This window comes from Melanerpes formicivorus, unplaced genomic scaffold (assembly GCF_026170545.1).
Source record: "Melanerpes formicivorus ecotype bairdi unplaced genomic scaffold, bMelFor1.0.p_v2 SCAF_2027, whole genome shotgun sequence".
NCBI lineage: Eukaryota > Metazoa > Chordata > Aves > Piciformes > Picidae > Melanerpes > Melanerpes formicivorus.
Window position 1 is genome coordinate 10,804 of NW_027144378.1, and position 27,461 is coordinate 38,264.

General features: G+C 54.4%; 1 protein-coding gene across 1 annotated transcript; it reads left to right on the top strand.

Annotated features, from left to right (window-relative positions):
• Positions 1-1,354: 1,354 nt before the first annotated feature.
• Positions 1,355-21,760, top strand: LOC137461397 (rho GTPase-activating protein 18-like). Its single transcript, XM_068171141.1, has 4 exons — positions 1,355-1,410; positions 6,032-6,225; positions 14,202-14,437; positions 21,494-21,760. Exons 2-4 carry the CDS (start codon positions 6,054-6,056, stop codon positions 21,758-21,760), a joined length of 675 nt encoding a protein of 224 aa, XP_068027242.1. The 5' UTR covers positions 1,355-1,410; positions 6,032-6,053.
• The last annotated feature ends 5,701 nt before the right edge of the window (positions 21,761-27,461 follow it).

The following is a 27,461-nucleotide window of genomic DNA, read 5'->3' on the forward strand; positions in this document are numbered from 1 at the left end:
TTGTTGTTATTTTTGGAGTTCCTCACAGGAGCTGGTATAAATGGCTCCCCTCTGGTCACTCTGGAGTGCTGCTTCTGACACCCTGGGTGTTTCTAGTAAATAAATGTGCCCCTGGTGGTGGGAACAAGAGGATTAGCTCTGCCAAGACACTTGCAGTAATTAGGTTGAGGAGTGGAAGTAGAGAAGAGGAGGCTGAGGGGTGGCTGCTCACCACCCTGCCTGCTGCAGGGTGTCCCCTCTCAGCCTGCCAGAGGCCCCAACAGGGCAAGCTTTGAGCACAGTCAGTCTGTCAGTTTTCTTCTGTAGGTGATGTGCTGTGGTGGTTAAACTTCAGCTGAGGTGGGTCAGTGAGAGCAGGTTGTTCCAAAGGTGAAAGGCCACCAGAGAACTGCTACGGGGTGATAAGCTCCAACCTGCCCTGGCTCAGCCTGCAGTTCCTCTGCAGGGGCTGCTTGAGGTGGGCCCAGGATGCCCTGAGCACCTTCAGCTGCAGGAGAAGCAAAGCCTGGGCAGGGGCTGGGAAGCCCAGCTGGCTTTGGCCATGCTCAGCAGCAGTGCTGGCTGCTGGAGATGGTTCTGGTGCACTGCAGGAACACCTTCCTGCAGAGAGTGGCACTGGATTCAGGAGCAGCACAGCTCACACAGGGCACACACCTCCCACAAGCTTAACTGAGGCAGCTCCATGGAGAAAATGCATTGGTTGGGTACAGAATCAGAGAATCTTTTGGGTTGGAAAAGACCTCTGAAAGCATCCAGTCCAACCTTCAACCCAACCCCACCATGGCCACCAAACCATGGCCCCAAGTGCCATGGCCACAGGTTTCTGCAGCACCTCCAGGGCTGGGGACTCCACCACCTCCCTGGGCAGCCTGTCCCAATCCCTGACCACTCTGGCAGCAAAGAAGTTTTCCCCCAATCTCCAACCTAACCCTCCCCTGGCACAATTCCAGGCCATTGCATCTCCTATCACCTGAGACTGGGGAGAAGAGCCCAGCCCCCACCTCACTGCAGCCTCCTTTCAGGGAGCTGTAGAGAGAGCAATGAGGTCTCCCCTCAGCCTCCTCTTCTCTACTTCCACTCCTAGCAAGGTGTTGTTATTGCTGTTGCTGCAGAAGCTGAATGCTCCTTTAGAGCTACTTTCTTCCTCCCCTCCCTTTCCTTGTTTTCAAGTGAGGGCAGGTTAAGGGCTGATGTTGGGGTGAATATCAGCTGGGTAATTCACTGTCATTTATTAACCTGCACCTGGAGCAGAGAGGCAGGAGGGGTAGAAAGTCCCAGTCCTTCCATAGGGCTCTTTACCTTTAAAGGCAAAGTCCACAGCCTTGGTATTTCTTATCAGGGAATCAAGCACATATGGTGTGAAAGGGTTTGTGACCTGGCCACACAAGGGACTTATCTGCAGAGAGAAAGGTATGGCTCTGGGGACTTGGGGGCAGCTAGCAAGTGGCACTGGGCCCAAGGGAAAATGAAAAGGACAAGGGCCTCTTGTTTTCATTCTAGATAAAGCTGCAAAGTCATCCAGCTGGGAAGGGAGCACTGGTTTTGCTGTGCAGGGAGGGTTACCAGGCTCTGGCACAGGCTGCCCAGGGCAGTGCTGCAGTCACCATCCCTGGAGGTGTTCAAGCAGCGTGGACCTGGTGCTTAGGGACATGGTTTAGTGCTGAGCCTGCGGTGCTGGGCTGAGGGTTGGGCTGGGTGAGCTGGGAGGTCTCTTCCAATCAGCTGTATTCTGTGATTCTGTGCTTGCCTTGTAATAAATCCACAGGGCTTGCTCTCTGCTGTGGTTCTCTCCCAGAATAAGTGATAGCTGGAGGAGGAGAGACTGTGTCCAGAGCTAGGCTCCTCAGGTCAAGAAGGACATTGAGAGACTTGAAGGTGTCCAGAGAAGGGCAAGGAGGCTGGGGAGGGGTCTGGAGCACAGCCCTGTGAGGAGAGGCTGAGGGAGCTGGGGTTGCTTAGCCTGGAGAAGAGGAGGCTCAGGGGAGACCTTCTTGCTCTCTGCAACTCCCTGAAGGGAGGTTGTAGCCAGGTGGGGGTTGGTCTCTTCTCCCAGGCATCCAGCAGCAGAACAAGAGGACACAGTCTCAAGCTGTGCCAGGGGAGATTTAGGCTGGAGGTGAGGAGAAAGTTCTTCCCAGAGAGAGTTGTTAGCCATTGGAATGTGCTGCCCAGGGAGGTGGTGGAGTCCCCATCCCTGGAGGTGTTCAAGAGGGGACAGGATGTGACACTTGGAGCCATTGTTTAGTCATGAGGTCTGTGGTGACAGCTTGGACTTGATGATCTTTGAGGTATCTTCCAACCTTGGTGATTCTGTGAAGACATTCTTGAGAGGGAGGGTGGTGAGACATTGGCACAAGCTGCCCAGGGAGGTGGTGGAGTCCCCAGCCCTGGAGGTGCTGCAGAAACCTATGGCCATGGCACTTGGGGCCATGGTTTGGTGGCCATGGTGGGCTTAGGCTGGTGGTTGGGCTGGATGCTTTCAGAGGTCTTTTCCAGCCCAAAAGATTCTCTGATTCTGTACCCAATCAATGTATTTTCTCCATGGAGTTGCCTCAGTTAAGCTTGTGGGAGGTGTGTGCCCTGTGTGAGCTGTGCTGCTCCTGAATCCAGTGCCACTCTCTGCAGGAGAGTTCCTGCAGTGCACCAGAACCATCTCCAGCAGCCAGCACTGCTGCTGAGTGTGGCCAAAGCAGGCTTTGAGCAGCCTGGTTTAGTGAGAGGAGTCCCTTGCCTGTGGCAGGGGGGTTGGAACTAGAAGATCCTGAAGGTCCTTTCCAACCCAAACTATTAAAGGCATCTTTGACTATTTATTACTTAACCCCACACCATGCCTTCTTTGTTAGGCTGTAGAGACAAATTCAGACATAAAAGACACCTGAAGCTCTTCCTGAGGGGTTAAGAGCTTCACTGGTTCTTAATGCAAGGCAGAATTCTTCCATACTGTCATGACAGGAGAGTGGCTTAGTGTAGAATGGGCCATTGAGAATCATCTTGTCTCATCTGCTGCCCACTCAATCATAGAATCAATAAGGTTGGAAAAGACCTCAGAGATCATCAAGTCCAACCTGTGATCTAATACCTAACACCTCCTGACAACTAAACCATGGCTCCAAGTGCCACATCCAATCCCCTCTTGAACACCTCCAGGGATGGGGACTCCACCACCTCCCTGGGCAGCACATTCCAATGGCTAACAACTCTCTCTGGGAAGAACTTTCTCCTCACCTCCAGCCTAAACTTCCTCTGACACAGCTTGAGACTGTGTCCTCTTGTTCTGCTGCTGGCTGCCTGGGAGAAGAGACCAACCCCCACCTGGCTACAACCTCTCTTCAGGGAGTTGGAGAGAGCAAGAAGGTCTCCCCTGAGCCTCCTCTTCTCCAGGCTAAAGAATCCCACTCAAGGCAGGGCCAGCTGTGAAGCCAGGTCAGGTTGCTGCTCATGAGCCACTGATGCTCACAACCAGTCTGTGGCTGTTGGTTTGCTCTGCTTGCTGGTAAGGAGGACCTGCAGCTTGAGTGACATCATCAGAACCTTTGCACTTGTTCAGAGGAGTTCTTTCCTAGGGCAGTGCTGAGTTTTGCCAAGGACTTCATGAGGCCAAGGTGAGAGCTGGAGGCTTCAGCTTGTTGGCTGCTCTTTCCTTGTCACAGCTGTGGTTAGGGTGAAGGATCCCTTCTGAAAGCCCTTAGCAAGATCCATTTGGCAGGGTGGGTGGGTGGGTGCAATGCCAGAACATCAGGGTGGAAAAGCAGTGAGCTTTGAGCCAAAGAGAAGAGAGGACAGAAGCAGATGTGGCCTCTAGTAAACATTTGGACTCCCCCCTTCAGTTCACAAGCTCAGCAAATCTGCTTTGTCCTTGTAATTAAGGTCAGAGCCAGCAGACTAACTGTTAATTAAAAATGAAAGACTAGCAAAGCATAAAGGGGTGAGAATACTGCCAGGCTCTAGCAATTTACTCAGGCAGAAAAGGCACTTTGGACAAACTCTTGATGAATGGTGATGCTTGGAAGAGCTGTGAGATGAGGGTTGTGGAAGTGACTTGAGGTTGGTGGTGGGAGAGGAGCTGGGCAGCAGCCAGCAATGGGCACTGGCAGCACAGAAGGCCAAGGGCAGCCCAAGGCTGCCCTTGGCCTTCTGTGCTGCCAGTGCCCATTGCCAGAGCTGGAGAGAGAGGATCCTGCCCCTCTGCTCTGCGCTGGGGAGACCTCACCTGCAGGGCTGGGTGCAGCTCTGCTGCCCCCAACACAAGAACTTGATGGAGAGAGGGTCCAGAGAAGGTGATGAAGATGATCAGAGGGTTGGAGCCCCTCTGCTCTGAGGCCAGGCTGAGGGAGTTGGGGCTGTTCAGCCTGGAGAGAAGGCTTTGAGGAGACCTTTGAGCTGCATTTCAGTATCTGCAGGGGAGCTGCAGGCAGGCTGGGGAGGGACTGTTCAGAAGAGCCTGTGGGGATGGGATGAGGGGCAATGGTTTGAAGCTGGAGCAGGGGAGGTTTAGCTTGGACATTAAGTTCTGCACATTGAGGAGGGTGAGACTCTGGAACAGGTTGCCCAGAGGGGTGGAGCCCCCATCCCTGGAGACTTTGAAGGTGAGACTCACTGTGGCCCTGGGCAGCCTGCTGTAGTTGGAGATGTCCCTGCTGGCTGCAGGGGGGTTGGACAAGATGACCCTGGAGGGTCTCTCCCAACCTGGTGCAATCTGTGAGTCTGATCATTGTGGGTTGAATTAGAGGTTTGGTGTCACTCCAAGTCCTGGAAGCTGGATTCATTGTTTCCTCTTTAGTACAGGCTCCTGTGCCAATCCAGGCTCGCAGCAGCAATGTTAAACACAACTAAGTTCCAGGTGTGATATAGTTTAATATCCTGCTTGACTTGTGGAGAATACTTTTCTCTGCCCCTGTGGCAGGATCCATCACTAACTTCCCTCCTTCACAGAGACTTCCAGCAGGAGCAGGGAAGTCCTTGTGCCCTGTGCTCAGCACTGGTTAGGCCACACCTTGAGTCCTGTGTCCAGTTCTGGGCTCCTCAGTTTAGGAAAGATGTTGAGATGCTGGAAGGTGCCCAGAGAAGGGCAAGGAGGCTGGGGAGGGGTTTGGAGCACAGCCCTGTGAGGAGAGGCTGAGGGAGCTGGGGTTGCTTAGCCTGGAGAAGAGGAGTCCACCAGAACAAGGGGACACAGTCTCAAGCTGTGCCAGGGGAGGCTTAGGCTGGAGGTCAGGAGAAAGTTCTTCCCAGAGAGAGTTGTTGGCCATTGGAATGTGCTGCCCAGGGAGGTGGTGGAGTCCCCATCCCTGGAGGTGTTCAAGAGGGGATTGGATGTGGCACTTGGTGCCATGGTCTAGTCATGAGGTCTGTGGTGACAGGTTGGACTTGATGATCCTTGAGGTCTCTTCCAACCTTGGTGATTCTGTGATACTGTGAGTCTCAGGGGAGACCTTCTTGCTCTCTCCAACTCCCTGAAGGGAGGTTGTAGCCACGAGGGAGTTGGTCTCTTCTTCCAGGCACCCATCAGCAGAACAAGAGGACACAGTCTCAAGCTGTGCCAGGGGAGGTTTAGGCTGAAGGTGAGGAGAAAGTTCTTCCCAGAGAGAGTTGTTAGCCATTGGAATGTGCTGCCCAGGGAGGTGGTGGAGTCCCCATCCCTGGAGGTGTTCAAGAGGGGATTGAATGTGGCACTTGGAGCCATGGTTTAGTTGTCAGGAGGTGTTGGGTGACAGCTTGGACTTGATGATCTCTGAGGTCACTTCCAACCTTAGTGATTCTGTGATTCTATGATTCCAAGACCTTGGCACCACGGAATGGTTGTGGTTGGAAAAGACTTTTCTGATCACCCAGCCCATCCATTCTCTGACTCGCCCAAGGCTGGTGCTGACCCACGTCCCTCAGCAGCACCTCTCTGCCTCTTTGAGGCATCTCCGGGATGGGATTCAGCTTGATGATCTCTGAGGTCTTTTCCAACCTGATGGATTGGATGCTAATCTCTGCTGCACCTCAGGAAGCTAACCGAGCCTTGCCCTGTGCTTTGTGCCCGCAGCCGCCGGTCTGGCCAGTACACCATGAACCATGAGGCCTGCAGGAGCGGCCCCGAGGGAGCAGCCTTTGCCCGCTCCGCCTCCCAGGACTCCCTGGATGAGCTCTCCATGGATGACTACTGGAAAGAAGTTGAAAACATCCACGAAACCAGAGGCAGCAACCACGAGGAGCCAGTGGTAGTGAAAGAGCCAGATGGTAAGGAATCCCTTCCTGGGAGTGCACCCCGCGGGCAGCCGGGGGGAGGTGGCTATTCAGGTGGTACAGCAAGCAAAAAGCATTCACATGCTTGGAGTCCAAGTGAGGGCTGCAGCTGTGGGGACACCCTGAGAGCCTTGGGGCTGTTCAGCCTGCAGAAGAGAAGGCTTCAGGGAGACCTCCGAGGCAACCCCAGGCACAAATGCAGGCTGGGCAGGGTCTGGCTGGAAAGCAGCCCTGAGGAGAGAGCCTTGGGGGTGCTGGGGGAGGAGAAGCTCACCAGGAGCTCTCAGTGTGCACTTGCAGCCCAGAAAGCCAATCAGCTCCTGGGCTGCAGCAGGAGAAGTGTGGCCAGCAGGGCAAGGGAGGTGATTCTCCCCCTCTGCTCAGCTCTGGGGAGACCCCCACCTGGAGTCCTGCCTCCAGTTCTGGAGCCCCTATTGCAAGAGGGATGTGGAGGTGCTGGAAGGTGTCCAGAGCAGGGCCAGGAGGATGAGCAGAGGGCTGGAGCTGCTCTGCTGTGAGGACAGACTGAAGGAGTTGGGGCTGTTCAGTCTGGAGAAGAGAAGGCTCCCAGGTGACCTCATTGTGGCCTTCCAGGATCTGAAGGGGGCTCCAGGAAGGCTGGGGAGGGACTGCTCAGCATCTCAGGCAGTGCTAGGACTAGGGGGAATGGAATGAAGCTGGAGGTGGGGAGATTGAGGCTGGAGGGGAGGAGGAAGTTCTTCCCCATGAGAGTGGTGAAGCCCTGGAATGGGTTGTGCAGGGAGGTGGTCGAGGCCCTGTCCCTGGAGGTGTTTGCAGCCAGGCTGGATGAGGCTCTGGGCAGGCTGCTCTAGTGTGGGGTGTCCCTGCCCATGGCAGGGGGGTTGGAACTGGATGATCCTTGTGGTCCCTTCCAACCCTGACTGATACTATTGATACCTTAGAGCAGCCTCCCAATACCTGGAGAGAGCCACAAGAAAGCTGGGAAGAGACTTTTGACATGGGCTGGGAGTGACAGGATGAGGGACAATAGCTTTGAGCTTGGAGAGGGGAGATTGAGAGTGGAGATTAGGAAGAAATTGTTTCCAGTGAGGGTGGTGAGACACTGGCACAGGTTGCCCAGGGAGGCTGTGGCTGCCTCCTCCCTGGAGGTGTTGAAGGCCAGGTCAGAGGAGATTTTGAGCAAGCTGGGCTGGTGGGAGGTGTCCCTGCCCATGGCTGGGGGTTGGAACTGGATGATCTGAAAGGTTCCCTCCAACACAAGGCATTATATGAATCTATGAAACACACTTAAATCTCATAGGAGGCCACTGCTGAGCATCCACTTTGGTTGCCTCTGGTAGCACCAGAAACTGGCAGTGCCCTGAAAAAGAGCTGGATCAGAGCTGAAGAAAAGGCTGGGTGTCCTTTAAATGGTGTTTGGAGGAGCTCAGGAAGCTGTCTGTGCTTGCAAACCCCAGCAACTGGACCTTTACTTGCAGTTTCCTGTTAAACTGGCTTAGTTCTTGTGCTTGGTGTTCATTACTGTGGCTGTGGTGGAGAGGAGCCTCCTGCTCTAGGAGAGAAGCCAATGTTTAACTGGCTTGAGTTTAGTGAGTAACTTCCTAGGCTTGTAAGTGTTGTGCCTGGTCAGATGTGTTGGTTTTCTTTCTCAGAAGCACCCTGAGGGCATGACCTTAGAATCTGAGTAATTTCTTTACTCCTCTGTTGTTTGACAGGACAAGAAAAACAATGTGTTTAATTCCAGCAAACCCCCTTTTTCTCACAGTCCTGTGTCTGCTTCCAACAGTGCAGGAGCTGCCTCTCTCCCTATCTTGCAAGAGCCCCACAGGCTCAGCAAGTTCAAGTGATGAGATTTGCATTTTGGGTGACCTCTGCAGGATGAGAACAATGTGCTCCCTTTGCTTGCAAAGGGGTTTGCACTTCTGCCCCCCTGGGCTCTGAAGAGGGGATAGCTATGGCCTGCATCAGGAGCAGTGTGGCCAGCAGGAGCAGGGAAGTCCTTGTGCCCTGTGCTCAGCACTGCTTAGGCCACACCTTGAGTCCTGTGTCCAGTTCTGGGCCCCTCAATTGAAGAAAGATGTTGAGATGCTGGAAGGTGTCCAGAGAAGGGCAAGGAGGCTGGGGAGGGGTGTGGAGCACAGCCCTGTGAGGAGAGGCTGAGGGAGCTGGGGTTGCTTAGCCTGGAGAAGAGGAGGCTCAGGGGAGACCTTCTTGCTCTCTCCAACTCCCTGCAGGGAGGTTGTAGCCAGGACAGAGTTGGTCTCTTCTCTCAGGCAAGCAGAACCAGAACAAGAGGACATAGTCTCAAGCTGTGCCAGGGGAGGTTTAGGCTGGAGGTTAGGAAGAAGTTCTACACAGAGAGAGTGATTGCCCATTGGATGTGCTGCCCAGGGAGGTGGTGGAGTCCTCATCCCTGGAGGTGTTCAGGAGGAGACTTGATGGGGTGCTTGGTGCCATGGGTTAGTTGATTAGATGGTGTTGGGTGATAGGTTGGACTTGATGATCTTTGAGGTCTCTTCCTACCTGGTCCTGTTCTGTTCTATTCTATTCTATTCTATTCTATTCTATTCTATTCTATTCTATTCTATTCTATTCTATTCTATTCTATTCTATTCTATTCTATTCTATTCTATTCTACCTCTGGAGGAGCATGAGGGCTGCCAGCCCAGGTGCCCTGGGAGCATGGCATCTGCCAGAGCTCCAGAGCAGCAGAGCCTGGGAGCCTCTGCTCTTCCCCTGCTCACCCATGCTGCTGTGCCCTCGGGCTCTGCACTCCAGGATCACTCCTTTTCCTTTGGTTATTCAGGGGAAGCCATCCTACCCCCCTAGTTACCAGTCCAGCTCTGCTGTGAAGCCCAAGGGAGTCAGCACAGTTGAGCTGCTGACCAGATGCAGCAGATGTTGCTCTGCCCCACACAGAATCACAGAATCATTGAGGCTGCAATAGAGCTCTGAGCTCATCCAGCCCAGCCTATGGCCTAACACTACCACATCAACCAGACCATGGCACTCAGTGCCACCTCCAAGCTTCCCTTAACCACCTTCAGGGACAGGGACTCCACCACCTCCCAGGGCAGCACAGCCCAGTGTCTGATTGCCCTTTCCACCTCATGTGGCTGTGGAGCACACCTGAATGTGTGGAACACTGCACCTGCTGATGGGCCTGCCTCAGTGGGGCTTTACTCCAGACAGGGCCATGAAAGGCAAGGAAGGAGAGAGATGAGAGACACCTTGGTCACATCTGAAGGGGCTGCAGGAGAGCTAGGGAGGGACTTTTGACAAGGGCTGGGAGTGCCTGGATGAGGGACAATGGTTTTGAGCTGGGAGAGGGGATATTGAGACTGGAGAGGAGGAAGAAATGTCTTGTTCAACATCTCTGTGGGTGCCATGGACAGTGGCACTGAGTGCACCCTCAGCAGGGTTGCTGATGACACCAAGCTGTGTGGTGCAGCAGACAGCTGGAGGGAAGGGATCCATCCAGAGGGAGCTGGACAGGCTGGAGAGGTGGGCACAAGCCAGCCTCAGGAGGTTCAACAAGAGCAAGGGCAGGGTCCTGCAGCTGGGTGGAGGCAATCCCAGGCACAAATGCAGGCTGGGCAGGGACTGGCTGGAAAGCAGCCCTGAGGAGAGAGCCTTGGGGGTGCTGGGGGAGGAGAAGCTCACCAGGAGCTCTCAGTGTGCACTTGCAGCCCAGAAAGCCAACCAGAGCCTGGGCTGCAGCAGGAGAAGTGTGGCCAGAAGGGCAAGGGAGGTGATTCTCCCCCTCTGCTCAGCTCAGGGGAGACCCCACCTGGAGTACTGCCTCCAGTTCTGGAGCCCCTATTGCAAGAGGGATGTGGAGGTGCTGGAAGGTGTCCAGAGAAGGGCCAGGAGGATGAGCAGAGGGCTGGAGCTGCTCTGCTGTGAGGACAGACTGAAGGAGTTGGGGCTGTTCAGTCTGCAGAAGAGAAGGCTCTGAGGTGACCTCATTGTGGCCTTCCAGGATCTGCAGGGGGCTCCAGGAAGGCTGGGGAGGGACTGCTCAGGATCTCAGGTAGTGATAGGACTAGGGGGAATGGAATGAAGCTGGAGGTGGGGAGATTGAGGCTGGAGGGGAGGAGGAAGTTCTTCCCCATGAGAGTGGTGAAGCCCTGGAATGGGTTGTGCAGGGAGGTGGTTGGGGCCCTGTCCCTGGAGGTGTTTAAGGCCAGGCTGGATGAGGCTCTGGCCAGGCTGATGTAGTGTGGGGTGTCCCTGCCCATGGCAGGGGGGTTGGGACTGGATGATCCTTGTGGTCCCTTCCAACCCTGACTGATACTATGATAAGAAATTTTTGGCAGTGAGGGTGGTGAGACTCTGGTACAGGTTGCCCAGGGAGGCTGTGGCTGCCTCCTCCCTGGAGGTGTTGAGGGCCAGGCTGGATGAGGCCTTGAGCAAGCTGTGCTGGTGGGAGGTGTCCCTGCCCATGGAACTGGATGATCTTTCAAGTCCCTTCCAGCCCAAGCCACTCTGTGCTCTGCTCTGGTGAGTGGGTGCAGCCTTTCTTCCCAGCCCCAGTGATAGAATCAAAGAGAGCTTTGTCAGAGGCTCAGGCTTCAGCTTGTAGTACAATTTTGTGTCTGTGTCCTGAGAGCTGTTAGCATTCAGATGCCCCCTTGGGCACTCAGTGGGCAGGGTGGGCAGCTGCAGGCAGCAGTGAAGCTGACATGGGTACTGTTAGATGCCTGATAAGTGGAAGTGTGGCTGGAATGGTTGAGAGGGTTCCTGGCAGGCAGGACTTGGTGTCTGTGTAGAGGGTTACTGAGTTCAGAAGCATAAATGTTGGCATCAGTGAGGGGATGTGATAGCTTTCTCCTCTCTCCTGAGCAGTGGGCTGTCAGTAAAGGAAAGCTCATCAGCTCTAAGACTAAAGCAACAATTGTTCTGTGGGCTGGCAGCCTGCTGGAGACCATGACTGGAGGACTGATTAAAAGCTGGCACTAAGGTGACTCCTGCAGACTGGCTTGTCCTTCATTAAGTGGAGCTAATGGAGGGCTGTGGGATTAATGTATCCAGAAGAGTGGGCAGGAGCATGGAGCTGAGGGAGCTCAGCAGGTTGAGAACTGAAAATAGAACAGAATAGAATAAAGCAGGTAGGAAGAGACCTTCAAGATCATTGTGTCCAACCCATCAACCAATCCAACACCACCTAAACAACTAACCCATGGCACCAAGCACCCCAGCAAGTCTCCTCCTGAACACCTCCAGGGATGGTGACTCCACCACCTCCCCAGGCAGCACATTCCAGTGGGCAATCACTCTCTCTGTGTAGAACTTCTTCCTAACCTCCAGCCTAAACCTCCCCTGGTACAGCCTGAGACTGTGTCCTCTTGTTCTGCTGCTGGCTGCCTGGGAGAAGAGACCAACCCCCACCTGGCTGCAACCTCCCTTCAGGGAGTTGGAGAGAGCAAGAAGGTCTCCCCTGAGCCTCCTCTTCTCCAGGCTAAGCAACCCCAGCTCCCTCAGCCTCTCCTCACAGGGCTGTGCTCCAGACCCCTCCCCAGCCTCCTTGCCCTTCTCTGGACACCTTCCAGCAAGTCAACCTCCTTCCTAAACTGAGGAGCCCAGAACTGGACACAGGACTCAAGGTGTGGCCTAACCAGTGCAGTGTCCAGGGGCAGAATGACCTCCCTGCTCCTGCTGGCCACACTCTTCCTGATGCAGGCCAGGATGCCCTTGGCCCTCTTGGCCACCTGGGCACACTGCAGGCTCATGTTCAGCCTACCATCAACCAGTACCCCCAGGTCCCTCTCTGCCTGGCTGCTCTCAGCCACTCTGACCCCAGCCTGCAGCACTGCCTGGGGTTGTTGTGGCCAAAGTGCAGCCCCTGGCACTTGGACTTGTTGAATGCCATCCTGTTGGACTCTGTCCATCTGTCCAGCCTGGCAAGGTCCCTCTGCAGAGCCTCTCTACCCTCCAGCAGATCAACTCCTGCCCCCAGCTTGCTGTCATCTGCAAATTTACTGCTGATCGACTCAATGCCCTCATCCAGATCATCAATGAAGATATTGAACAGGCTGGGGCCCAGCACTGCTCCCTGGGGCACACCACTTGTGCCTGGCTGCCAGCTGGCTGTGGCACCATTCACCACCACTCTCTGGGCTTAGCCTCCAGCCAGTTCCTAACCCAGCTCAGAGTGCTCCCATCCAAGCCATGGGCTGACAGCTTGGCCAGGAGTTTGCTGTGGAGCAATCAATGGAGCAGCAATGATCAGAGGCTTTCAGAGTTCCCCAGGCACATTTCTAGCTAGGTGCATGCACAAAGTGGCTGATGGCTTACAGAAGTGCTGCAGATTATTACAAGGCTTGCTCCATAGCTTTGAGAGCTTTGGTACCTTTGGAAGCTCTGGGGAAACCACAGCTTCTTCCAACTCATGGCAGTCTAACTCGTTGTTCTTGTCCAGCCTGGGGGCTGAGCTGCTGGAGAGCAGCTCTGGGGAAAAGGACCTGGGAGTGCTGGGGGACAACAGGATGGCCATGAGCCAGCAGTGTGCCCTGGTGGCCAAGAAGGCCAAGGGCATCCTGGGGTGGATTAAGAAGAGTGTGGCCAGCAGGTCAGGGGAGGTTCTCCTTCCCCTCTTCTCTGCCCAGGTGAGGTCCCATCTGGAATATGGTGTCCAGTTCTGAGCTCCCCAGTTCAAGGGCAGGGACTTGCTGGAGAGGATGCAGCAAAGGGCTACAGAGATGCTGAGGGCACTGGAACATCTCTCTTGTGAGGAAAGGCTGAGAGAACTGGGGCTGTTTAGCCTGGAGAAGAGCAGCCTGAGGGGGATCTCATCAAGGCTGATCAATACTTAAAGGGAGGCAGTCAGGAGGATGGGGCCAGGCTTTGTTCAGTGGTACCCAGTGACAGGCCAAGGGTAACAGGCACAGACTGGAACATCAGAAGTTCCATCTGAACATGAGGAGGAGCTGCTTTCATTCATTCACAAGCCCTGTGAGGAGAGGCTGAGGGAGCTGGGGTTGCTTAGCCTGGAGAAGAGGAGGCTCAGGGGAGACCTCATTGCTCTCTCCAACTCCCTGCAGGGAGGTTGTAGCCAGGTGGGGGTTGGTCTCTTCTCTCTAGCAACCAGCAGCAGAACAAGAGGACACAGTCTCCAGCTGTGCCAGGGGAGGTTTAGGCTGGAGGTGAGGAGAAAGTTCTTCCCAGAGAGAGTTGTTAGCCATTGGAATGTGCTGCCCAGGGAGGTGGTGGAGTCCCCATCCCTGGAGGTGTTCAAGAGGGGATTGGATGTGGCACTTGGAGCCATGGTTTAGTCATGAGGTCTGTGGTGATAGGTTGGACTTGATGATCCTCGAGGTCTCTTCCAACCTTAGTGACACTGTGAGACTGTGAAGGGTGATGGAGCACTGGAGCAGGCTGCCCAGAGAGTTGGTGCAGTCTCCATCTCTGGAGACATTCCAGACCTGCCTGGATGTGTTCCTGTGGGACCTGCTTTAGGTGCTGCTGCCTTGGCAGGGGACTTGGACTCACAGGAGGCCCCTCCCAACCTCCTGCTGTTCTGTGACTCTGTAAACTATCAAGGAGTGTCCAAACTGCAGAGACCCCCAGCAGATCCCCCTTGCACACAGCCCTAGCTGTGTTTAGAGCTCCAATTGTAAAGCAGATGTGTTGTTCACAGCTAGGGAATGTGAGCAGTGCCATCTGAACTTCTTTCATTTAAGGCTGCTGCAGCCCTGGAGCAGGCTGCTCAGAGAGGTGGTGGAGCCTCCATCTCTGGAGACATTTCAGACCTGCCTGGATGTGTTGCTGTGTGACCTGCCCTGGGTGACCCTGCTCTGGCAGGGGGTTGGGCTTGATGATCTCTGTCCCTTCCAAGCCCTCCCATGCTGTGTAGCTGTGGATCCCCTTTGCACCTTCCCTGTGAACTGCATTGGTGACACCATGCTGTGAGCATCCAGTGTGCCCAACAGTACCCAAGGGACAACATTCATGCTCTTTGTTTTATTTCCTCTCTTTGCTTTGCTCAGAGGGAGAACTGGAAGAAGAATGGCTGAAGGAGGCAGGCCTGTCAAATCTGTTTGCTGAGAGCTCTGGTGACTCCCTGGAAAGCATGGTGTTCCTGTCCACCCTCACCAGAACCCAGAGGGCAGCAGTGGAAAAAAGAGTGGAAACTGTCACCCAGACCATGAGGAAAAGAAACAAGCAGCACCACATTCCTGATGTCAGAGATATCTTCAGGCTAGAAAATGACTCAAAGGGAAAAGTAAGTTCCAAGCCATCATCTCGAGCACAGCCCTGTGAGGGGAGGCTGAGGGAGCTGGGGTTGCTTAGCCTGGAGAAGGGGAGGCTCAGGGGAGACCTTCTTGCCAGGGACACCTCACACCACAGCAGGTTGCTCACAGCCACATCCAGCCTGGCTGCAAACACCTCCCTGGGCAACCTGTGCCAGGCTCTCACCACCCTCCTGGGGAACAACTTCTTCCTCACAGCCAATCTCAATCTCCCCATTTCTAGTTTTGCTCCATCCCCCCCAGTCCTATCCCTCCCTGACACCCTCAAAAGTCCCTCCCCAGCTTTCTTGGAGCCCCCTGTAGATCCTGCAAGGCCACAATGAGGTCTCCTGGGAGCCTTCTCTTCTCCAGACTGCACAACCCCAACTCCCTCAGTCTGTCCTCACAGCAGAGCAGCTCCAGCCCTCTGCTCCTCCTCCTGGCCCTGCTCTGGACACCTTCCAGCACCTCCAGATCCTTCCTGGCACAGAGGCTCCAGCACTGGCCCCAGAGCTGCAGCTGTGGTCTCAGCAGAGTGGAGCAGAGGGGCAGAATCCCCTCCCTGGCCCTGCTGGCCACACTTCTCTTGCTGCAGCCCAGGCTCTGCTTGGCTCTCTGGGCTGCAAGTGCTCCCTGCTGGCTCCTGCTGAGCTTCTCCTCCCCCAGCACCCCCAAGGCCTTTTCTCCAGGGCTGCTCTCAAGCCAGTTCATGCCCAGCCTACATTGTGCCTGTGATTGCCCTGCCCCAGCTGCAGGACCTTGCCCTTGGTCTTGTTGAGCCTCCTGAGGTTGTCCTGGGCCCAGCTCTGCAGCCTGTGCAGGTCCCTCTGGATGGATCCTTCCCTGCAGCTGTCAGCAGCACCACACAGCTTGGTGTCAGCAGCAGCCCTGCTGGGGCTGCACTCAGTGCCACTGTCCCTGGCACCAGCACAGATGTTCAACAGGACTGGTCCCAGTGCTGATCCCTGAGGGACTCCACTTGCCCCTGGCCTCCACTTGGCCATGGAGCATTGACAGCAGCCTCTGGGTGCAGCCCTCAAGCCAGTTCTGTACCCTCTGAATGGTCCTTCCATGGAACCCCTCCTGCACCAGCCTGGAGACCTGGATGTGCTGGGGGACAGCATTGAAGGCTTTGCTCAGCCTTCATCCAGACCTCCTGCTACCTCCTGGGGCCTGTATGTGTCATTGAACTGTGTGTGGGAAGTTGCTTTGGTGGGCCCTGAAGGGGCCCAGTTTCCTCTCATGGGGTGTTGAAGGGGATAGTTCCTCCTTTCTGTGCAGGAAAGAGGAAGGAGGGAAATGGAGACTGAGTAGCAGCTCTCTTCTGTGAGTCCTGTCTGCTCCCCCAACACCCACAGGCTCCTCAGCCATGAGAAGACTGAGCTGGTGGAGATGCTGAGCCAGTTTATCCCTCCTCACAAGAGCAGTGGTAGTGGTGGTAGAAAGCACAGGAGAGTTGGAGGGCCTTTGACTTCCTCTTGTCCCCCATCAGCTTCCTCTGCTGCAGCAGCTCCTTTCCAATTCAGCACAGAGGAAATGCAGGGGGTGGAATCTGTAATCTCAGATGTGTGCTGTGGAGGCACAGCTTCCCTTTCACTGTGCTGCTTTGCATGGGGGTGCACAAGTGCTGAGCTCCATGAAAGCTAAGAGCCACAAGGTGTGAGTGCAGAGCAGCAGAGCTCAGGCAGCAGATAGCCTCAGGCTGCAAGATTGGCCTTGCAAGGAGGATCACTTCAGGGAAGCACAGGACATACTCCTGCCCTTGGGTTGAAATTACACATGGCAATGCTTGGAAATCATGGCACAGGCTTCAGGGGGCTGCTGGAAGGCCTTGTCCAGTTCTGGGGACAGGGACTTGCTGGAGAGGGTATAGCAAAGGGCTACAAAGATGCTGAGGGCACTCTGGTGAGGAAAGGCTGAGAGAATTGGGGCTCTTTAGTCTGGAGAGGAGCAGCCTGAGGGAGATCTCATCCAGTGCTTCCCAGCAAGAGAGATTGGCCATGGGAATGTGCTGCCCAGGGAGGTGATGGAGTCACCATCCCAGGATGTCTTCAAGAGAGGCTTGGATGTGGCACTTGGAGCCATGGTTTAGTTGTCAGGGGGGGTTAGGTATTAGTTACTAGGTTGGACTTGATGATCTCTGAGTTCTTTTCCAACCTGGCCTTCTCCAACCTGGTTGATTCTGTGACTCTATGACATGATTAGTGACAATGCTGTCCCCATCCCTGGAGGTGTTTAGGAAGAGCCTGGATGAGGCCCTTGGTGCCATGGTTTAGTTGATCAGATGGTGCTGGGTGAGAGGTTGGACTGGATGATCTCTGAGGCCTTTTCCAGCCTGGTTAATTCTGTATTCTATTCTGTATTCTATTCTATCAATGCTGATCAATACTTAAAGGGAGGCAGTCAGGAGGATGGGGCCAGGCTTTGTTCATTGGTACCCAGTGGCAGGCCAAGGGTAACAGGCACAGACTGGAACATCAGGAGTTCCATCTGAACATGAGGAGGAGCTTCTTTCATTTAAGGGTGATGAAGCACTGGAGCAGGCTGCCCAGAGAGGTGGTGGAGTCTCCATCTCTGGAGACATTCCAAACCCTCCTGGATGTGTTGCTGTGTGACCTGCCCTGGGTGGCCCTGCTCTGGCACGAGGGGAATGGCCAGGATGAAGGGAGGTTCTAGCCAGGTGGGGGTTGATCTCTTCTCCCAGCCACCCAGCAGCAGAACAAGAGGACACAGTCTCAAGCTGTGCCAGGGGAGGTTTAGGCTGAAGGTGAGGAGAAAGTTCTTCCCAGGGAGAGTTGTTAGCCATTGGAATGTGCTGCCCAGGGGGGTGGTGGAGTCCCCGTCACAGAATCACCAAGGTTGGAAGAGATCTCAAAGATCATCAAGTCCAAGCTGTCACCACAGACCTCATGACCAGACCATGGCACCAAGTGCCACATCCAATCCCCTCTTGAACATCTCCAGGGGTGGGGACTCCACCACCTCCCTGGGCAACACATTGCAATGGCTAACAACTCTCTCTGGGAAGAACTTTCTCCTCACCTCCAGCCTAAACCTCCCCTGGCACAGCTTGAGACTGTGTCCTCTTGTTCTGGTGCTGGGTGCCTGGGAGAAGAGACCAACCCCCACCTGGCTCCAACCTCCCTTCAGGAAGCTGGTGTTTAAGAAGAGCCTGGCTGAGGCCCTTGGTGCCATGGTTTAGTTGATTAGATGGTGCTGGGTGAGTGGTTGGACTGGATGATCTCTGAGGTCTTTTCCAACCTGGTTAATTCTGTGCTATGCTGTTCTCATCTCCAGAGGTCCCTTCCACCCCCTGCCACTCAGTGATTCTGTGTATCTTAGCCTGCAGGTGTTGATACTGCTGCCATCAGTGAGAGGCAATGCAAGCAGCCTGTGGGCTTTGAAGATTTGTAGACCAGAAGGTCACAACATTTATTCAATATGGCAATAACAGGAGAACAAAAATGTCTTTCTCACCCTGTCTTCATGACAACTTCTCTTCAGAGGTTGGACTTGATGATCTCTGAGGTCTTTTCCAACCTGCTTAATTGATTCTGGGATTCTGTGACTGAAACAAAGCAATACAAGTGCAGCCTCTCAAATCTGTCCTTGCATTCCTTTGTCTAAAGCAAGATCCCAGAATCACAGAATGCTAGGGCTTGGAAGAGACCTCTGGAGATGAGTCCAACCCTTCTGCTAGAGCAGGGTCACCCAGGGCAGGGCACACAGAACACAGCCAGGGGGGGCTGGAAAGGCTCCAGAGCAGGAGACTCCACAACCTCTCTGGGCAGCCTGCTCCAGGGCTCAGCAGCCTCACACCAAAGAAGTTTCTCCTCAGGTTGAGGTGGAACCTCCTGGGTTCCAGTTTGTGTCCATTGCCTCTTGTCCCATCCCAGGACACCACTGCCCAGAGCCTGGCCCCTTCCTGCCCCCCACCCCTCAGGTATTTGTAACCATTGATCAGATCCCTCTCAGCCTTCTCTTCTCCAGGCTCAGCACCCCCAGGGCTCTCAGCCTCTCCTCCTCACACAGCTGTTCCAGGCCCTTCAGCATCCTCATAGACTCCCTTTTGACTCTCTGCAGTAGACCCCTGCCCCTCTTGAACTGGGGGGCACAGAACTGACCACAATACTCCAGATGTGATCTCACCAGGGCTTCTTCTCCCCCCTCAGATATTTGTAACCATTGATCAGATCCCTCTCAGCCTTCTCTTCTCCAGGCTCAACAGCCCCAGGGCTGTCAGCCTCTCCTCCTCACACAGATCTTCCAGGCCCTTCAGCATCCTCATAGCCTCCACTGGACTCTCTCTAGCCTCCAGGAAACAGGCTGGTTGTTCACCCCATCTGTCACAGAACATCTACAATGAAGGAGCTTCTACAACTTCCCTGTATTGCTTTGTTACTCTCCCATCCTTAAACAGGATCCTGTGTAACAAAGGAGGCCTGAAGCCATCTGCAGCTGTATTGAAGTCTTTCCAGGGTAATAATAGCCTCTAAAATCCTGTAAACTCCCTTCACCTGCAGGAAGGCAGGAGGAAAGGTCAAACAATGGGGCTGATGTTTCTCACCAGCACAGCAGTTGTGTTCTGTCTCTTAAGTTTCCTGCCCCATTCCCAAGGAGGAGGTAGACTTGAACAGCTTCCCAGTCTGCTTCTGCTGCTCTGTGCAGCAGTGATAATGTTCTGGGCAGCTGTGTTGTCTCTTTCCACCTCTCAGAACCCCTGGTTTTATAAAAGGAAGTGCACAGATTTGTGGCAGCCAGTTCCTAGAATGGGAGAGGTCTGGAGCCTGGGCAGAAGGGAGAGAATGGTTCCAATACTTCCCTGCTGGGTTGCCTCTTTGAAATGTCTGAGTCTTGCTGTTGGGAGCCCAAGCTGTGAGCACAGACACTGATGTCATGGCACCCTGCAGGAAGAATGGGATTGCTCTTTGGGGATGGCAGCTGTGGTGGGTAGGATTTGGACCCCAACAAGTTGGAGATTCAGCCCCAGAACGGAGATATATCATGGAACCAGCCAGGCTAGAAAAGGCCTCAGAGATCATCAAGTCCAACCCATGTCTAACACCTAACCCCTCCTGACAACTAAACCATGGCTCCAAGTGCCACATCCAATCCCCTCTTGAACACCTCCAGGAATGGGGACTCCACCAGCCCCCTGGGCAGCACATCCAGGGGCCAGTTCCTCTTGCTGGGAAGAACTTCTTCCTAACATCAGCCTAAACTTCCACTGGCACAGCTTGTGACTGTGTCCTCTTGTTCTGGTTCTGCTTGACTGAGAGAAGAGACCAGCCCCCACCTGGCTACAACCTACCTTCAGGGAGTTGGAGAGAGCAAGAAGGTCTCCCCTGCGCCTCCTCTTCTCCAGACTAAGCAACCCCAGCTCCCTCAGCCTCTCCTCACAGGGCTGTGCTCCAGACCCCTCCCCAGCCTCCTTGCCCTTCTCTGGACACCTTCAAGTCTCTCAATGTCCTTCTTGACCTGAGGAGCCCAGAACTGGACACAGGACTCAAGGGGTGGCCTAACCAGTGCAGTGTGCAGGGGCAGAATGACCTCCCTGCTCCTGCTGGCCACACTCTTCCTGATGCAGGCCAGGATGCCCTTGGCCTTCTTGGCCACCTGGGCACACTGCTGGCTCCTGTTCAGCTGCTATCAACCACTACTCCCAGGTCCCTCTCTGCCTGGCTGCTCTCAGCCACTCTGACCCCAGCCTGCAGCACTGCCTGGGGTTGCTGTGGCACATTTACTGCTGATGGGCTCAATGCCCTCATCCAGGTCATCAATGAAGATGTTAAAGAGCACAGGGCCCAGCACTGCTCCCTGGGGCACACCACTGGTGCCTGGCTGCCAGCTGGCTGTGGCACCATTCACCACCACTCTCTGGGCTCAGCCTCCAGCCAGTTCCTAACCCAGCTCAGAGAGCTGCTGTCCAAGCCAGGGGCTGACAGCTTGGCCAGGAGTTTGCTGTGGGGGATGGTGGCAAAGGCCTTACTGCAGTCCAGGCAGACTCCATCCACAGCCTGCCCCACACCCACCAGGCAGTCACCTGGGCATGTCAGGTTTTGCAGGAAGAAGGAATTTGGACTGAGGCAGTCAAAATGCCTCCTCCAGATCCCCTTTCTGTATCCTTCCCAGTGCCAACTGTGTCCAGGTCCCAGGCTGCATTTTCTTGACAGCTCAGGACAATGAAGTCTTCCCCCCAGCTGGCCTGTTAATAGGAGAGGAAACAGACTTAATTATTTCTCTTTTAATTACCTAGATTTCAGATCCCCTCAGGCTTTGGGGGAGGGTTTACTGCTGAAACACAGAGCTGTGCTTTTGCTTGCCCCTGAAGTGCAGGAGGAGACAGTTGAGTCAAAGGAGACTCCACAGGCAGCACTTGGGTTTGATAGAAGGAGGCATTTGAGTGCTGCACTGAGTCAGAGTCTCCACCAGCAGCACTTGGGTTTGATAGAAGGAGGCATTTGAGTCCTGCACAGAGTCAGAGTCTCCACCAGCAGCACTTGGGTTTGATAGAAGGAGGCATTTGAGTCCTGCACTGAGTCAAAGGAGTCTCCACCAGCAGCATTTGAGTTTGATAGAAGGAGGCATTTGAGTGCTGCACTGAGTCAAAGGAGTCTCCACCAGCAGCATTTGAGTTTGATAGAAGGAGGCATTTGAGTCCTGCACAGAGTCAGAGTCTCCACCAGCAGCATTTGGGTTTGACAGGAGGAGGCATTTGAGTCCTGCACAGAGTCAGAGTCTCCACCAGCAGCATTTGGGTTTGATAGAAGGAGGCATTTGAGTCCTGCACTGAGTGAAAGGAGTCTCCACCAGCAGCATTTGGGTTTGATAGAAGGAGGCATTTGAGTGCTGCACTGAGTCAGAGTCTCCACCAGCAGCACTTGGGTTTGATAGAAGGAGGCATTTGAGTGCTGCACTGAGTCAGAGTCTCCACCAGCAGCATTTGGGTTTGACAGGAGGAGGCATTTGAGTGCTGCACTGAGTCAAAGGAGTCTCCACCAGCAGCATTTAGGTCTGCCAGAGATGATTCTTTGTTGTGCCTTTCTTAGGTCTGTGATGGAAGTGACCCCTCAGCTGTGCCAGCAGGTGAAACCAAACCTGAAGCCCAGGATGGAACAAAAGGTAATGCCAAACAGCTCCCTGCCTTTATTTCCCCCTTTCTTCTTTCTTTTAATCCCCTTTCAATCTGGAGCCTTTCAGCTACACAAGCTCTACAGAGGCCCAGACACTGCAAGTGGGCCAGCTCATCTCTACTACCACCTAGAAGGGTTGGATCCTTGGGGTCCCTTCCAAGCTGGCACTCTGTGAGGCTGTGAAGTGACTTTTGATCACAACAAAATGATCATCTTAAGAGAAACCTGCTCTGGCCTGTGTGGTTGCAGTATCAAGTTGTTGAGGTGTGAGTATGGCTTCAAGCCCCCTGGGAAAGCTTGTCTGTGGCCAGTGATCATCTCACACTCAAGTCACCTGGGAGAACTCTCCTCTCACAGCTTGTGCTAAGGGCTTTTCTGATCCTTAAGTCATTTCATCTGGTTTTGCACCTTGAACCCTGCTTCCAGTTTTGGGCCACTCACTCCCAGAAGGACACTGAGGGGCTGGAGAGTGTCCAATGAAGGAGAACAAAGCTGATGAAGGGTCTGGAGAACAGGGCTGGAGAGGAGCAGCTGAGGGAGCTGGGGTTGGAGAAGAGGAGGCTGAGGGGAGGTTCTCACCAGCTCCCTGGAAGGAGGTGGTGGAGTCACCTTCCTAGGTGCTGGCCAAGATCACCTTTGAGGGGAAAAATTTCTTTGCTGCAAGAGTGGTCAGGGATTGGAGCAGGCTGCCCAGGGAGGTGATTGAGGGAGACCCCACCTAGAGCACTGTGTGCAGTTGTGATGCTCCCAACACATGAAGGACATGGAACTTCTGGAGAGGGTCCAGAGGAGGCCACAAAGATGGTCAGAGGGCTGGAGAACCTCAGCTAAGGGGACAGGTTCAGGGAGTTGGGCTTGGTCAGCCTGGAAAAGAGAAGGTTCCAGGGAGACCTTTGAGCAGCCTTCCAGAGGCTTCAGGAGAGCTGGGGAGGGACTCTTCACAAGGGCCTACAGCGGCAGGATGAGGGGCAATGGCTTTAAGCTGGAAGAGAGGAGCCTGAGATGAGGAAGACATTGTTTCCATGAGAGTGGGGAGACACTGGCACAGGTTGCCCAGGGAGGCTGTGGCTGCCTCCTCCCTGGAGGTGTTCAAGGCCAGGCTGGCCATGGCCTTGAGCTAGCTGCAGTAGAGGGAGGTGTCCCTGCCCATGGCAGGGGGGTTGGAACTGGATGATCTTTGGGGTCCCTTCTAACCCAAACCATTCTATGATTCTGCTGTTTTTCAGATCCAATAGTAAAAGGGTGGCTTCCGTGCACCCTTAGGTGTCATGGAATGGAATGGAATGGAATGGAATGGAATGGAATGGAATGGAATGGAATGGAATGGAATGGAATAGAATAGAATGGAATAGAATAGAATGGAATAGAATAGAATAGAATAGAATAGAATAGAATAGAATAGAATAGAATAGAATAGAATAGAATTAACCAGGTTGGAAGAGACATTTGAGATCATCCAGCCCAACCTATCCCCCCAACACCATCTAATCAACTAAACCATGGCACCAAGTGCCACATCCAATCTCCTCTTCAACACCTCCAGGGATGGGGACTCCACCACCTCCCTGGGCAGCACATCCCCATGGCCAATCACTCTTGCTGGAGCAGGGCTGCCCCATGGCTCTTACACCCCCACACCTAGCACTGCAGAGCTCAGGATGTTAAGTGTCCACCAGTTAGGCTGTAAGACTCTCGACTGCTGTCCTGCACTGTTTGACTGTTGGGTTCTTCTCCCTTCATCCAGGGGACTGCCTAGCACAGAGATGTTCCACTGAACCCTGTAGCCACTTACACACTCAAGCAGGCAGATCAAGTTCCCTGCTTCAAGCAACTTATCTGTTAATTAAGCCAGCACTAAAATTCTGCTCCAGTTCCATGCCTCAGCAGCAGCATTCTGCACTAATTGGTACCTTGGGGTGAGGCTCAGAGAGCAGCCCAGGGTGTGGAGGGAAGCTGGAGTGGGAAAGAGATGAACACAAAGCAGCCCTGAAGAACACCCAAGCTGTGTGTTTGCAGAGGTGTTGTTAATCCTCCTCTCCCTCTCAGCAAACCTCAGAGAACAGGGGGGGAAAAATGGTGAGGGCTGCCAGACTGCTGGTTCAGCACAAGGGAAGGAAGAGATTCCTGCTGCTTCTAGCAGTAAACTGCACTGCAGTCTTCAGAGCTGGAACACTCCCAAGCAATGAGGGCAGACTTTTTATCACATCTGCTTCTCTCTTTGTGGTTTTGTTTTTGCCATTGGCCCTGATGAACCCTTCAGGAATGGGAAGCTCTGACAGGCAAATCCCAGCTGCTGGCTCTCCACAGCACAGCCTGCATGGAAAGCCTGCTTCCATCCTGCTACACTTCTGCTCCTGACAGCGTGCTCCCCTGGGCTCTGCTCCAAGGATTGCAGCAGGAACTCCAGAATCAGCTCAGTTTGCAGTCAAACCACACAGGTTCTGGGATGGGAGCAGCACCACACCTGTTTCAGTGCTGGGCTGTGATCTTTCCTCCACAAGGCTGAGCAAATCAGTGTTATACAAACAGGGAGGGCAGAGCAAGTGAACAGTGCTTGATGGGATCAGAGAGTTGTTTGGAGGCAGAGCAAGTGGACAGTGCTTGATGGGATCAGAGAAGTGTTTGGACTGGAAAAAGCCCTCTGAGATCAGCCAGTCCAACCTTCACCCCAACCCCACCATGGCCATCAAACCATGGCCCCAAGTGCCATGGCCACAGGTTTCTGCAACACCTCCAGGGCTGGGGACTCCACCACCTCCCTGGGCAGCCTCTGCCAATCCCTGACCACTCTTGCAGCAAAGAAATTTGTCCTCATCTCCAACCTAACCCTCCCCTGGCACAATTTCAGGCCACTTCCCCTCCTATCACCTGAGACTGGGGAGCAGAGCCCAACCCCCACCTCACTGCAACCTCCTTTGAGGGAGCTGTAGAGAGCAATGAGGTCTCCCTCAGTCTTCTCTTCCCCACACTCAACACCCCCAGCTCCCTCAGCTGCTCCTCCCCAGCCCTCTTCTCCAGACCCTTCAGCAGCCCAGTAGTTCAGAGATACCAAAACCAAGTCCAAAGATGTCATTTTAGAATGGAAATCCCCTTAGACAGAGAGGTTGTACCCCTTTTAACCCCCAAAAATATGAATATCACCTCAGGCATTAGGGAAAATTAATAATCCAAAGCTTAAACTCAGTTGCTGGGCCAGGGAAAGTTTGGTGTGTTAGTTTGTGATGCCAGAGTGCCCCAGAAGCAAAGCTGCCACAAGCTTGGCTGGGTGGAGGGGTCAAGGTCAGCTGCATCAGCTTCAACAAGGCCAAGTGCTGGGTCCTGCACTTGGGTCACAACAACCCCATGAAGGCTCCAGGCTTGGGGCACAGTGGCTGGAAACTGCCCAGGGGTGCTGGGTGACAGCCACCTGAGCCAGGGTGAGCCAAGGTGTGCCCAGGTGGCCAAGAAGGCCACCAGCAGCCTGGCCTGGATCACCTCTAGTGTGGCCAGCAGGAGCAGGGGAGTGATTGTGGCTCTGTGCTGGGCACTGGTGAGGCCACACCTGGAGTGCTGGGCTCAGTTTTGGGCCTCTCACTGCAGGATAAACATTGAGGTGTTGGAGTGTGCCCAGAGAAGGGCAACAGAGCTGGGGAAGGGTCTGGAGAACAGGGCTGGGGAGGAGCAGCTGAGGGAGCTGGGGGTGTTGAGTGTGGAGAAGAGGAGGCTGAGGGAGACCTCATTGCTCTCTACAGCTCCCTGAGAGGAGGCTGCAGTGAGGTGGAGGTTGTGTTCTTCTCCCTACTATCAGGTGATAGGATGAGAGGAAATGGCCTGAAATTGTGCCATGGGAGGGTTAGGATGGAGATGAGGACAAATTTCTTTGCTGCAGGAGTGGTCAGGGATTGGCACAGGCTGCCCAGGGAGGTGGTGGAGTCCCCAGCCCTGGAGGTGTTCAAGAAACCTGTGGCCATGGCACTTGGGGACAGGGTTTGGTGGTTTTAGAGTTGTGGGGTAGAAGGTTGGACTGGATGACCTTAGAGGTCTTCTCCAACCTTCATGGTTCTATGATTCTCTGAGTGTCAGCATGAGTGGCTCTGTTTGGCCCTTATCCAAAGGGGATGACTGTGTTGCTCATGTGGTGTTTGAATGCTGCATTCCAGAGTGCTTCTGGCAGAGTGAAGGTGACTCTGGTTTGCCCTTAAAGCAACCTGTGCTCTCTCCTCCTTCCTTTGCCAGTCCAATACCTTGTTGTTTCGATAAACTGATTGGCCACTGGGATGTGCTGCCCAGGGAGAGGTGGTGGAGTCACCATCCCTGGAGGTGTTTAGGAAGAGCCTGGATGAGGCCCTTGGTGCCATGGCCTCTCCTCTCCCTCTCCTCTCCCTCTCCTCTCCCTCTCCTCTCCCTCTCCTCTCCCTCTCCTCTCCCTCTCCTCTCCCTCTCCTCTCCCTCTCCTCTCCCTCTCCTCTCCCTCTCCTCTCCCTCTCCTCTCCCTCTCCTCTCCCTCTCCTCTCCCTCTCCTCTCCCTCTCCTCTCCCTCTCCTCTCCCTCTCCTCTCCCTCTCCTCTCCCTCTCCTCTCCCTCTCCTCTCCCTCTCCTCTCCCTCTCCTCTCCCTCTCCTCTCCCTCTCCTCTCCCTCTCCTCTCCCTCTCCTCTCCCTCTCCTCTCCCTCTCCTCTCCCTCTCCTCTCCCTCTCCTCTCCCTCTCCTCTCCCTCTCCTCTCCCTCTCCTCTCCCTCTCCTCTCCCTCTCCTCTCCCTCTCCTCTCCCTCTCCTCTCCCTCTCCTCTCCCTCTCCTCTCCCTCTCCTCTCCCTCTCCTCTCCCTCTCCTCTCCCTCTCCTCTCCCTCTCCTCTCCCTCTCCTCTCCCTCTCCTCTCCCTCTCCTCTCCCTCTCCTCTCCCTCTCCTCTCCCTCTCCTCTCCCTCTCCTCTCCCTCTCCTCTCCCTCTCCTCTCCCTCTCCTCTCCCTCTCCTCTCCCTCTCCTCTCCCTCTCCTCTCCCTCTCCTCTCCCTCTCCTCTCCCTCTCCTCTCCCTCTCCCTCTCCTCTCCTCTCCTCTCCCTCTCCTCTCCCTCTCCTCTCCCTCTCCTCTCCCTCTCCTCTCCCTCTCCTCTCCCTCTCCTCTCCCTCTCCTCTCCCTCTCCTCTCCTCATTACATAGAACACCACCAGTTACATATTACATAGAATAGACCAGGTTGGAAGAGACCTTCAAGATCATCAACTCCAACCTATCAACCAATCCAACACCACCTAAACAACTAACCCATGGCACCAAGCACCCCATCAAGTCTCCTTCTGTTACGTTCTGTTGTGTTGTGGTCTGGTCTATTCTATTCTGCTCTGTTCTGTTCTCTTCTGTTCTAAACAGTGTCAGCAAGCTCAGGGAATACTGTGGAGCCATGAACTTGTCATTGTTCTCTGCCCCATCCTGCTCAAACAGAGCAGTTCAGCAGTTTCTAAGATTTTTGTCTTTGTTGAGGTATTTTTGGTCTTGTTTAGTTTTCACAGACTGCACTGGGTTGGAAGTGACCTCCAAAGCTCATCCAGTCCAACCCCCCTGCAGTCAGCGGGGACATCTCCAACTACAGCAGGCTGCCCAGGGCCATGTCAAGTCTGTTCTTGAATACCTCCAGGAGTGTGGCCCTCAGCACCTCCCTGGGCAGCCTGTGCCAGTGTCTCCCCACCCTCACTGTGCAGAACTTCCTCTGATGTCCAACCTAACTCTGCCCTGCTCCAGTTTCAAAACCATTGCCTCTCATCCTGTTCCCTCAGGCCCTTCTGAGCAGTCCCTCCCCAGGTGCCTTTCAGATACTGCAATGCAGCTCTGGGGTCTCCCTGGAGCCTTCTCTTCTCCAGCCCCAGCTCTCCCAGCCTCTCTTTTCAGGAGCTCTGCTCCAGGTTTCCT